At 44.4% G+C, this 12,987-nt stretch overlaps 1 protein-coding gene across 3 annotated transcripts in view; it reads right to left on the bottom strand.

Moving 5' to 3' along the window:
* Nucleotides 1-12,987, bottom strand: part of MYLK (myosin light chain kinase) — a 245,807-nt gene that overhangs the window by 179,057 nt on the left and 53,763 nt on the right. For all 3 annotated transcript variants that reach the window (XM_056533517.1, XM_056533518.1, XM_056533519.1), the window contains exon 2: nt 12,000-12,160. In XM_056533517.1, the coding sequence (XP_056389492.1) occupies nt 12,000-12,155 (156 nt within the window). In that variant the 5' untranslated portion in view covers nt 12,156-12,160. The remainder of the gene's footprint in view (nt 1-11,999; nt 12,161-12,987) is intronic.

Here is a 12,987-nt window from a genome sequence, read left to right as displayed (position 1 = left end):
GATTTAAAAGAAAATGTTTTCCAGTGGAGTACTTCTTTAAGGATGACATCAATAGCAGCATGAGGGCCAACAACCAATAGGAATACTTCTGCTATAACTGTTACCACTCATGGCCCAGATATCTGTTAAGGAAATACAGTGTATGAAGCCAAGGAGATCAAATGACCAGCATGGATACACTGGGGCCTATACAGGCTATAACTCAGGATCAGTACAGGATAAGTAATGTAATGTATATACACAGTGACCTCACCAGCAGAATAGTGAGTACAGCTCTGGGGTATAATACAGGCTATAACTCAGGATCAGTACAGGATAAGTAATGTAATGTATGTACACAGTGATCTCACCAGCAGAATAGTGAGTACAGCTCTGGAGTATAATACAGGCTATAACTCAGGATCAGTACAGGATAAGTAATGTAATGTATATACACAGTGACCTCACCAGCAGAATAGTGAGTACAGCTCTAGGGTATAATACAGGATATAACTCAGGATCAGTACAGGATAAGTAATGTAATGTATATACACAGTGACCTCACCAGCAGAATAGTGAGTACAGCTCTGGAGTATAATACAGGATATAACTCAGGATCAGTACAGGATAAGTAATGTAATGTATATACACAGTGACCTTACCAGGAGAATAGGGAGTACAGCTCTGGAGTATAATACAGGGTATAACTCAGGATCAGTACAGGATAAGTAATGTAATGTATATACACAGTGACTTCACCAGCAGAATAGCGAGTACAGCTCTGGAGTATAATACAGGATATAACTCAGGATCAGTACAGGATAAGTAATGTAATGTGTGTACACAGTGACCTCACCAGCAGAATAGTGAGTACAGCTCTGGAGTATAATACAGGATATAACTCAGGATCAGTACAGGATAAGTAATGTAATGTATATACACAGTGACCTCACCAGCAGAATAGTGAGTACAGCTCTGGATTATAATACACGATATAACTAAGGATCAGTACAGGGTAAGTAATGTAATGTATGTACACAGTGACCTCACCAGCAGAATAGTGAGTACAGCTCTGGAGTATAATACAGGATATAACTCAGGATCAGTACAGGATAAGTAATGTAATGTATATACACAGTGACCTCACCAGCAGAATAGTGAGTACAGCTCTGGATTATAATACACGATATAACTAAGGATCAGTACAGGGTAAGTAATGTAATGTATATACACAGTGACCTTACCAGCAGAATAGGGAGTACAGCTCTGGAGTATAATACAGGGTATAACTCAGGATCAGTACAGGATAAGTAATGTAATGTATATACACAGTGACCTCACCAGCAGAATAGCTAGTACAGCTCTGGAGTATAATACAGGATATAACTCAGGATCAGTACAGGATAAGTAATGTGTGTACACAGTGACCTCACCAGCAGAATAGTGAGTACAGCTCTGGAGTATAATACAGGATATAACTCAGGATCAGTACAGGATAAGTAATGTAATATATGTACACAGTGACCTCACCAGCAGAATAGTGAGTACAGCTCTGGAGTATAATACAGGATATAACTCAGGATCAGTACAGGATAAGTAATGTGTGTACACAGTGACCTCACCAGCAGAATAGTGAGTACAGCTCTGGAGTATAATACAGGATATAACTCAGGATCAGTACAGGATAAGTAATGTAATGTATATACACAGTGACCTCACCAGCAGAATAGTGAGTACAGCTCTGGAGTATAATACACGATATAACTAAGGATCAGTACAGGGTAAGTAATGTAATGTATGTACACAGTGACCTCACCAGCAGAATAGTGAGTACAGCTCTGGAGTATAATACAGGATATAACTCAGGATCAGTACAGGATAAGTAATGTAATGTATATACACAGTGACCTCACCAGCAGAATAGTGAGTACAGCTCTGGATTATAATATACGATATAACTCAGGATCAGTACAGGATAAGTAATGTAATGTACATACACAGTGATCCCACCAGCAGAATAGTGAATACAGCTCTGGAGTATATATATTTATATATATTTATATATATATATATATATATATATATATATATATATATAGTGTAAGGATTAGAACAGGATTATTTTGTGAATATGACGTGTGTACTAGCCTATAATTTAAAGGGACCCTGAAAGGTTATAAATAAAGATCCCCCTGTTGCAGTGAGATGTCACTAAAGGGTTAATATTTTGTATAATGTTGATCATCCATCTGTTTAGCTTATGACCAAGTTCGTCCCTTTTGCCGGTGGCAGTGCCAGGTTCAGCCCGACGTGCCCTCTAATCCACGTATCTGAGGCTGTACACAGCATTGTTTGCCTGTAAGCAGTGACCTGGGCTTCCACTACCAAGACGGCTTCCTGACCAGCAGGGAGAAACGGTTTCCTCTCTGTGCTATCAGCGATTCCCAGGAAAAGGCCTGGGCACAGGAGGACGTGTGTTTATTACAGTCTCTGTTCTCTATTGGGTGAAGTATAACAAGAAAGACCCAAAATTGTAAATCATGTGACCAGGTGCATTTCTTATTACAATGAAACAGACAAGGTTACAGGTGCTCAGAAAAGTCTAACTGGTTAATAAGTCATTACGGATAGTCAAACATTGTGCAAAATTTCATTGACAGAGGTACGGTATGGTAGTATTATTTTAACTCTGTATGGCAAAGTGATCTGAGCGACTAAGTGGAGTATAGTGCTAGTGCTTATATGGGCATAGCTTGGTGGAATTTTCTGATAACTATATACAGTGGTCCCTCAAGTTACAATATTAATTGGTTCCAGGACGACCATTGTATGTTGAAACCATCTTATGCTGAGACCCTAACTCTATGGAAACCTGGTAATTGGTTCTGAAGCCACCAAAATGTCATGCAAAAATAGGAAAAAGTGAGGATTAAAGAAAAATAAGTAGATAACTAATATAGATAAAGCAAATCCTTATATATATAAAAGTAATAAAGATCTGCTGGGAGCTGTAATCACTGTCTATGTCAGTGTTTCCCAACCAGGGTGCCTCCAGCTGTTGCAAAACTACAACTCCCAGCATGCCCGGACAGCCTTCGGCTGTCCGGACATGCTGGGAGTTGTAGTTTTGCAACAGCTGGAGGCACCCTCTTTGGGAAACATTGATCTATGTAGAGGACAGAAGCTTCTTCAGGGTTCTGTACAGAACATGCAATATCCTAAAAAAAGGAAAATGGAGTCGCCCTCACCTGATGTCCAAAGGAGCAGGTATCCCTGGCACAGGTAAAGAGTACAGAACATGTAATACCTCCCTGTACTGTAGGGGGCGCTACCAGACACCAGTCAGTGCATATACTTCAGTAATACAGGTAAAGATTACAGAACATGTAATACCTCCCTGTACTGTAGGGGGCACTACCAGACACCAGTCAGTGCATACACTTCAGTAATACAGGTAAAGAGTACAGAACATGTAATACCTCCCTGTACTGTAGGGGGCACTACCAGACACCAGTCAGTGCATACACTTCAGTAATACAGGTAAAGAGTACAGAACATGTAATACCTCCCTGTACTGTAGGGGGCGCTACCAGACACCAGTCAGTGCATACACTTCAGTAATACAGGTAAAGAGTACAGAACAAGTAATACCTCCCTGTACTGTGGGGGGCCCTACCAGGCACCAGGCAGTGCATACACTTCAGTAATACAGGAAAGAGTACAGAACATGTAATACCTCCCTGTACTGTAGGGGGCGCTACCAGACACCAGTCAGTGCACACACTTCAGTAATACATTCTGATTGGACGGTTCTTCTGGCCATTGACCAGTTTTGCAGATTCCATACCATTGTATGTTGAGTCTGGTTTCAAGTTACAATGTTCCAGAAAAGACCATTGTATGTTGAAACTATTGAATGTTGAGGCCATTGTAAGTTGAGGGATCACTGTAGTGCTAGACTTTTCCCACTGATTGGTTACACCATTAAATACCCTTTAATAAAAAAATATTTCCTTTTCAATTCCTGTACTGCTCCTCTTGATGCCGCCCTCGCTCGCTGCCGCTTTGTGAGAAATTTCTCTTTGGAAAGATATTTCAGAGTAAATCTTCTGTCTAGCCATTTGCATATCTGCCGATTGAAGGAAGCCAAGAAAACTGCAATATTTCTATACAATGTGAAAGGTCTGCAGACGAACAGCTGCTCACAGTGTGAGCGAGAATGTGCACCCCCCACCCAAAAAAAAAAAGCTGCCAGAAATACAAGAGTCACTCACTTTTATGATGTGATGCCAATGTATGACTGACATGACCTATAAATCACCTCCAGTATCACAGGTACAGAGAGTTATCCCTTATAGACTGTATTCACTGCTGATCTGCTTCCCACCTATATCTGGTCCCAGAGAACTACCGTATTTTTCGCCCTATAGGACGCACCGGCGTATAAGACGCACCCAATTTATAGGTGCAAAATCTAAAAAAATAAAGATTTTGAACCCAATAGTGGTCTTCAACCTGCGGACCTCCAGATGTTGCAAAACTACAACTCCCAGCATGCCCGGACAGCCGATTGAAGACCACTGCAGGAGGAGGTAATACTCACGTGTCCCCGCCGCTCCGGACCCGTCACCGCAGCCCTGGATGTCGCTTCATCGCTGTCGCCGTGTCCCCATCACTCCGGAACGTCTCTGCTGCCGGCCGGGTATCCTCGCTCTCCGTCGCCGCCATCACGGCGTTACGCACGCCGACGCACGTATGCGACGACGTGATGATGAGGAAGGAAAGTGCCGGCCATACAGGGGATCCCTGAACGGAGAAGACACCGAGGAGGCAGGTAAGGTCCCTCCCGGTGTCCTGTAAGCACTAACCCGGCTATTCAGTCGGGCTGTTCGGGACCGCCGCGGTGAAATCGCGGCGGTCCCGAACAGCCCGACTGAACCGCCGGGTTAGTGTCACTTTCCCTTCAGACGTGGCGGTCAGCTTTAATCGCCGCGTCTGAAGGGTTATTACAGGGTATCACCGCGATCGGTGATGTCCTGTATTAGCCGCGGGTCCCGGCCGTTGATGGCCACAGGGACCGCAGCGATAGGGGTGTATTCGCCGTATAAGATGCACCGACTTTTTCCCCCCAGTTGTGGGGAAGAAAAAGTGCGTCTTATACGGCGAAAAATACGGTATTCATCCCAAGCAAAATGCCAAAGCCACAATAAAGACTGACACCTACAATGGCAACACATTAGATGAAAGGAAGCACATACATCTGGATGCAAAGTACAGTGGCCCCTCAACATACGATGGTAATCCATTCCAAATGGACCATCGTTTGTTGAAACCATCGTATGTTGAGGGATCCGTGCAATGTAAAGTATAGGACAGTGGTCTCCAACCTGCAGACCTCCAGATGTTGCAAAACTACAACTCCCAGCATGCCCGGACAGCCAACGGCTGTCCGGGCATGCTGAGCATTGTAGTTTTGTAACATCTGGAGGTCCGCAGGTTGAAGACCACTGTTAGAGGAAGTTGCACTCACGTGTCCCCGCCGCTCCGGACCGTCACCGCTCGTCACCGCTGCCCTGGATGTCGCCCTCCATCACTGTCGCCACGTCCCCAGGGTGTCCTTGACGCTCCGGCAAGGCCTCTGCTTCCCCGGCATCTTCGCTCTCCGTCGCCGCTATCACGTCGCTACGCACGCAGCTCCTATTGGATGACGGGACAGCGTGCGCAGCGACGTGATGACGATGATGGAGAACGCCGACAATGCAGAGGATCCCGAAGAGGACGCGCCGGAGCCCCGAGGACAGGTAAGTGATCATCAGCGGACCACACGGGGCACCGTAAACGGCTATCCGGTGGTGGCTGAAGCAGTCTGCGCTGCAGGATAGACGTTTATGCGATGGCCCCGACATACAAAAGCATCATATGTTGATGCTGCCTTCACCATGTGATGGACTCAGAGTGATCGTATGCTGAAATGATCGTATGTCGGGGCCATCGTAGGTCGGGGGGTCACTGTATACCACTAATATATATTAATGATAATGTGAAAATAAAATTTTAGAAATGTTTAAAAATTTATGAAAGCAAAAAAAAATTAAAAATCTGTCAAGGACACACGTATTCAAACCCTTTACTATGATCCATGACATTCAGCTCTGGCTCCTCCCATTTCTCTTGATTCACCTGTGGTAAATTCAGCTGATTGGACAAGAAAAAGACCTGTGTGTATAAAGTCTCATAGCTGACATCAAGCCATGAGAAGGAAGGAACTGCTGGTAGAGCTCAGATTGTGCGGAGCCACACATCTGGAGAAAGGGACAAAAACATTTCTACTGCACTGAAAGTTCCCAAGAGCCCAGTGCCCTCCTTAACTCTTACTTCGAAGAAGAAGAAAAAAACAGAACTCCTAGAGCCGCCACTCCACCAAACTAAGTAATCGGAGAAAAGGGCATGGTAAGAAAGGAGAACAAGAACCCAATGGTCTTGATGAGCTTCAAAGTTCCTGTGCCCAGTAACTTCCAGTAGGTCCAGAACCATCACTGAGGCCTCCACTATATGGGCTTCATGGCAGAAGATTCCTCAGTAATAACAAATGAAACTGCCTGGAGTTTATAAAAAAAATAAAATAATAAAACATCTTAAAAGGATCAAACTGAGAGGAACAACATTCACTGGTCTGATGGAACCAATACTGAACTTTCTGCCCTCAACTCTAAGCATCATGTCTGAAAGAAACCAAGAACTGTCCATCACCTGCCCAATACCATCCCTACAGTGATCATGGTGGGGGCAGCATCATGTCTGGAGGAAACCAGGCACTGCCCATCACCTGCCCAATACCATCCCTACAGTGATCATGGTGGGGGCAGAATCATGTCTGGGGGAAACCAGGCACTGTCCATCACCTGCCCAATACCATCCTTACAGTGATCATGGTGGGGGCAGCATCATGTCTGGAGGAAACCAGGCACTGCCCATCACCTGCCCAATACCATCCCTACAGTGATCATGGTGGGGGCAGAATCATGTCTGGGGGAAACCAGGCACTGTCCATCACCTGCCCAATACCATCCCTACAGTGATCATGGTGGGGGCAGCATCATGTCTGGGGGAAACCAGGCACTGCCCATCACCTGCCCAATACCATCCCTACAGTGATCATGGTGGGGGCAGCATCATGTCTGGGGGAAACCAGGCACTGCCCATCACCTGCCCAATACCATCTCTACAGTGATCATGGTGGGGGCAGCATCATGTCTGGAGGAAACCAGGCACTGCCCATCACCTGCCCAATACCATCCCTACAGTGATCATGGTGGGGGCAGCGAGACTGGTCCGGGTAGAGGGAAAGCAGAAGGGAGCAAAGTACAGAGATTTTCTTAATGAAGACCTGATCCAGAGTGCTGTGGACCTCAGACAGGGTGAAGGTTCATTTTCCAACTAGACAATGACAAAGCACACAGCCAAGACAACACAGGAGCTGCTTAGGGACAACTCTATGAATGTCCTTGAGTGGCCCAGTCAGAGCCCGAACCCAATGGAACATCTCTAGAGAGACCTGAAAATGGCTTCCACTGAAGGACCCCATCCAACCTGACAGAGCTGAGAGGATCTGTAGAGAAGAATAGCAGAAAATTCACAAATCCAGGTGTGTAAACCTTGTGGCCTCATCCCCAAGAAGACTGGAGGCCGGAATCACTGCCAGAGGGGCTTCACCTAAGTCCTGAGTAAAGGGTATGAAAACTTATGTCACATGTCATAGTAAAAGGGTATAAATGCTTATGTCACTGCAAGATTAAATTTTTTACTTTAAAATAAATTAGCAAAGATTTATAACATTCTGTTATCACGTTATTGGGTTTTAAGTGCAGAATGATGGAAGAAAACTTTATTTTTTTAGCACAAGGAGAAAAATAACAAAATGTAAAAAAAAAAAAATACAATTGAAAACTTTCTGAATGCAGTTTACCAGCTGTTGTGTTGTCACTTCAGAGGGGGAACAGAGAAGGCAGTTCAAATTCTCAACTCTTTGGGTGAGTGGCAGACGGTGATCGGTCATCATTAGTCTCTTACATTATATACCGCAGCTTGTGGAGTATAACACTACAAAGCAAAGAGGTTTCAGACTGCTAGCTCTTGGGGTGAGCGGCAGAAGGTGATGCCTTTTCTTCGGCCTATTATATAATGCTGCACGTTGAAGCTAAAGCATGACACTACAGAGCAGACTGCTAGCTCTTGGGGTGAGCAGTAGCAGGTGATCCCCTTTCATCCATCTGTTATATAAAATGCTGCCTGTGGAGCTCTCACTTTATAAAAGGTGCTGTGACAGGTGATAAATCCTTGCACATTCCTGGATGACGGCTGCAGCCCAGAGTAACGCTCTCACTTAATATCTGGAAAGTTGGAGTCCGGACAGTAGGCAGGATTTCCAGTCATTACGCAATGCCAGGTCAGCCGGCAGACGAAGAGTGAACTTGGCCGATAGCGCAGATTCTGGTCGCCAAAGAGAACGTCTCATATATCACGTCATCATCTGAAGATTTAACCTGCTTAGCATGAAGGAGGCTCAGCCCCCAGAAACCCTCCGAGATATAACGTAACAGCTGCATATAGATAATCCGCAATGATACTTAGCAATGTTCCTCATATCTAATATGCCATTATCCAGTCTGATGATCCAGAACAAAACTTAAATGGGCACTTGTCAGATCCAAAAACTTTTATATGTTGTTACTGATAAAAATGAAAGATGTTTTAATGGTTGTTTAATTTTTTTTTTTATATTTAATAAAGAAAACAACCCCTGAAGATCCCACCACTAGAGGTCTCCATACATACTGGGACACTAACCAGTCCAGCAGCAGAATCAGGCTTGTCCATGAATCATAGAGAAGAGATGAGTTATGGACAAGGCTGCATGAGCAGACACACCAATCCGCTCCCATCTCCACAAGGGATGGACACGCCCCCTCCCACCACCCCCCAATCACACACCAATCCGCTCCCATCTCCACAGGGATGGACACGTCCCCTCCCACCACACCCCAATCACACACCAATCACCTCCCACCACCACAAGAGGGGGACACGCCCCCTCCCACCACACACCAATCATCTCCCACCACCACAAGGGAGGGACATGCCCCCTCCCACCACACACAAATAACATACCAATCACCTCCCACCACCACAAGAGGGGGACATGCCCCCTCCCACCACACACCAATCATCTTTGACCACAAGGGAGGGACAAGCCTCCTACTCCTGAGAGGATTTCTAACACTGTGAGATAATGAAAAGAGGGATTTTTATAATAAATATAGGTGATAAAGGCAAACAATTAGAAGAATATGGTCACATGAGGTTTATAGACTTCCCTCAGAATATCTGATAATTCCAGAACTGTCAGGTTCTTCCATATTCAGACTAAAAGGATATTACTATACAATTTATCTGCAATCCAGTAATAAAGAGTAGGGGGAAATCCTGTTGCATTAAGGACGAGTCAGCCAGAATGGCCTTATAATAAGAAGATAGAGCGCCCCAGAAGGGCCAAGACTGATCTGCCTGAGAAAGAGGCTTGATACCCCCTAAAGGATAACTACAATGATCAGCCATAGTGTCCAAATGGAATGGCAGTGTCCCTATAAGAATAATCCAAAATGCCCCTTCAAAATACTCACATTAATGGTGATGCCCGGACCACAAGGATAGTATTATACAGAACACGCTGATTCCACTCTATAGTATGGAACTAAAAGTATCAGCACCCCTGGCTATAGAGTTCTTTTATAAAGTCATGGCCGTAAATGTTGGCCCCTCCTGAACTTTTTGTAGAAAATTAAGTATTTCTCACAGAAAAGGATTGCAGTAACACATGTTTTGCTATACACATGTTTATTCCCTTTGTGTGTATTGGAACTAAACCAAAAAAGGGAGGAAAAAAACTAATTGGACATAATGTCACCAAACTCCAAAAATGGTCTGGACAAAATTATTGTCACCTTAACTTAATATTTGGTTGTACACTCTTTGGAAAAAATAACTGAAATCAGTGTCTTCCTATAACCATCAATAAGCTTCTTACACCTCTCAGCCGGAATGTTGGACCACTCTTCCTATAACCATCAATAAGCTTCTTACACCTCTCGGCTGGAATGTTGGACCACTCTTCCTATAACCATCAATAAGCTTCTTACACCTCTCAGCCGGAATGTTGGACCACTCTTCCTATAACCATCAATAAGCTTCTTACACCTCTCGGCTGGAATGTTGGACCACTCTTCCTTTGCAAACTGCTCCAGGTCTCTCTTATTGGAAGTGCAGCAAATAAAAAATAAAAAACATAATTGAACCTCCACCATATTTCACTGTAGGTACTGTGTTCCTTTCTCTGTAGGCCTTTCTCTGTAGAATGATGCGCTTTCCCAAAAAGTTCTATCTTGGTCTCATCGGCTCACAAGACGGATTTTGGATTACTCAAGTTCATTTTGGCAAAATGTAGTCTTGCTTTTTTATGTCTCTGTGTCAGCAGTGGGGTCCTTCATTTAAAGCGTACCCGTCTGATCCAACAAAAAACATAAAATATATATCACTCAGTACCTAATCCTGACCATGTACATCTAATTTGTATGTATCTAGCACCTTTATTTATTTTTTATTACACTTTTAATTTAGCTCACTAGTATGAATTCCTCTCAAATGGAGGGGGCGTGGCCTCACTGTGCAGGTCTCCGCCCCCTCCCTCAGTATACTGTCTGCTCACATCTCCCCTAGAATCAGCAAAACTACAACCCCCAGCTTGTCCTCACTGACAGTAGCGGGACACAAGCCGATAGTGGGAGGATTTTCCCTCCAGCTATGAGCCCTGCGCTCACAGCTGTCAATCAAGGAAGTGTGTCCATGACATAGGTGATGACGCATGGAAACAGCAGGACTAGTATGTGTCCAAGCAGGCAGGGGGGGGGCAGTAGTTTGACTGGCTTTTTCACTATGAAATACTGAAAATTTTCTAATGAAACAATAGCAAAACCTATTGGTTATACATGTTTTACAACATATCAGAAGTTTTTGTATCTGACAGTGCCCATTTAAATGTCGACGGATAGTTCGTGCTGACACTGATGCTCCCTGAGCCTGCAGGACAACTTGAATATCTTTGGAACTTGTTTGGGGCTGCTTATCCACCATCCGAACTATCCTGCGTTTACACCTTTCATCAATTTTTCTCTTCTGTCCACGCCCAGGGAGATTACCTACAGTGCCATAGGTTGCAAACTTCTTGATAATGTTGTGCACTGTGGACAAAGGCAAATCTAGATCTCTGGAGATGGACTTATAACCTTGAGATTGTTGATATGTTTCCACAATTTTGGTTCTCAAGTCCTCAGACAGTTCTCTTCTCCTCTTTCTGTTGTCCATGCTTAGTCTGGCACACACAGACACACAATGCAAAGACTAAGTGAACTTCTCTCCTTTTTATAAGCTTTCAGGTGTGATTTTTATATTGCCCTCACCTGTTACTTGCCCCAGGTGAGTATAAAGGAACATCACATGCTTGAAACAATCTTATCTTTCCACAATTTTGAAAGGCGCCAATCATTTTGTCCAGCCCGTTTTTGGAGTTTGGTGACATTATGTCCAATTTGCTTTTTCTTCTCCCTTTTTTGGTTTAGTTCCAATACACACAAAGGGAATAAACATGTGTATAGCAAAACCTGTGTTACTGCAATCCTTTTCTGTGAGAAATACTTCATTTTCTAGAAAAATTTCAGGGGTGCCAACATTTACGGCCATGACTGTACAAAGACTCTGCAATGTCTCCTAGCATTCTTATAATGTGTAGAACCAGAGAGATGCCATTCACCAAATTCTGCTAATCCCAGAATATAATGTGCGGGGGATCAGTTTATTATAACCAGACAAATCCCTCCCAAAGTCTCCAAACAGCCGGGAGAATCAGATAATCATCTGTGATGTGTCACAATCACATTGCCCACAGGCAGCAGTCATAGGAGTCATACCTTTCCATCAATCTTGGCTGTACTTCCCAAAGAGACTCGGGTGTTCCTTGGGGGTAGGACAAATGCGGGCACTGCTCGGGGGAGGAGGGATGTCATATAGGGAGGCTCCCTAGTCTTTGCAATATTCAGGCTTGATACCATCTTTACATCCGCCATAGTGCCTGCAGGAGAGAAAAAAGAAACAGATTAGCAACACTACTCACCAGTGACATAATCCTGGAACCTGACAGGATAAGAGCACCTGAGTGAGAGAGAGCGACCAAGGGGGTAAGTGTTAGGGAATGGGCAGGGGAAGGAGTGACAGAGGGACTGAGGATTTATGTTAGGGACTTAGTAAGGAGTGCGCACCTCAATGATGCACTGGCCCCGATTTACTAAGAGTAGAGTGAAGGTTTCTTTGTGGGTTTTACTAAGGTTTCCCTACATTTAGCTTTTTTTACACATGTTCTGATCTGTCGGGTTTTGCTCAGTAAACATTTTGGGTTTTTGTGAAAATGTCGGGAATATGCTAATTTTCAGTGATCACGCCCCCTTTCCTCCCCAATGGCCACGCCTAGTCGGGTTTTTCTCAATTCTGGTGCAAATTCTGGCGCAGACAGAATTTTTGGCACAATGTGCCAGAATCTGGTGAGGAGGAAGGGGACAGGGTCTCTTCACACTGATAAGTAACCCTGCTTCTGGATCAGAGACTCTCCGGGTAATTTTTGATTTGGGATGTAATATAATGAATAGTGATATCACAAGCAGGAGATCACATAGAGCCGCAGGGCTTGAAGGGGCCAGGCTGCATTTTTGGACACGTGAACCTCACACCTTCCCACTGACAATAGCGAGAGGCGCAGGGCCGAGCACTGGGCAGGAATATATTCTGCAGATGCCGGAATATGGCAGCAACTATTCATTACACACAAAGTGAGAAGAACAAAAAGCCGAAATGTTCAGCCAGAAGTCCTGATACCTCTCCAAATATCCAGAGAGGAAGAGTTAG

The sequence above is a fragment of the Hyla sarda genome, chromosome 8, assembly GCF_029499605.1.
Source record: "Hyla sarda isolate aHylSar1 chromosome 8, aHylSar1.hap1, whole genome shotgun sequence".
Classification (NCBI taxonomy): Eukaryota; Metazoa; Chordata; class Amphibia; order Anura; family Hylidae; genus Hyla; species Hyla sarda.
Note: the sequence above shows the minus strand (reverse complement) of the source record. Positions and strands in the feature narration are given on the sequence as shown.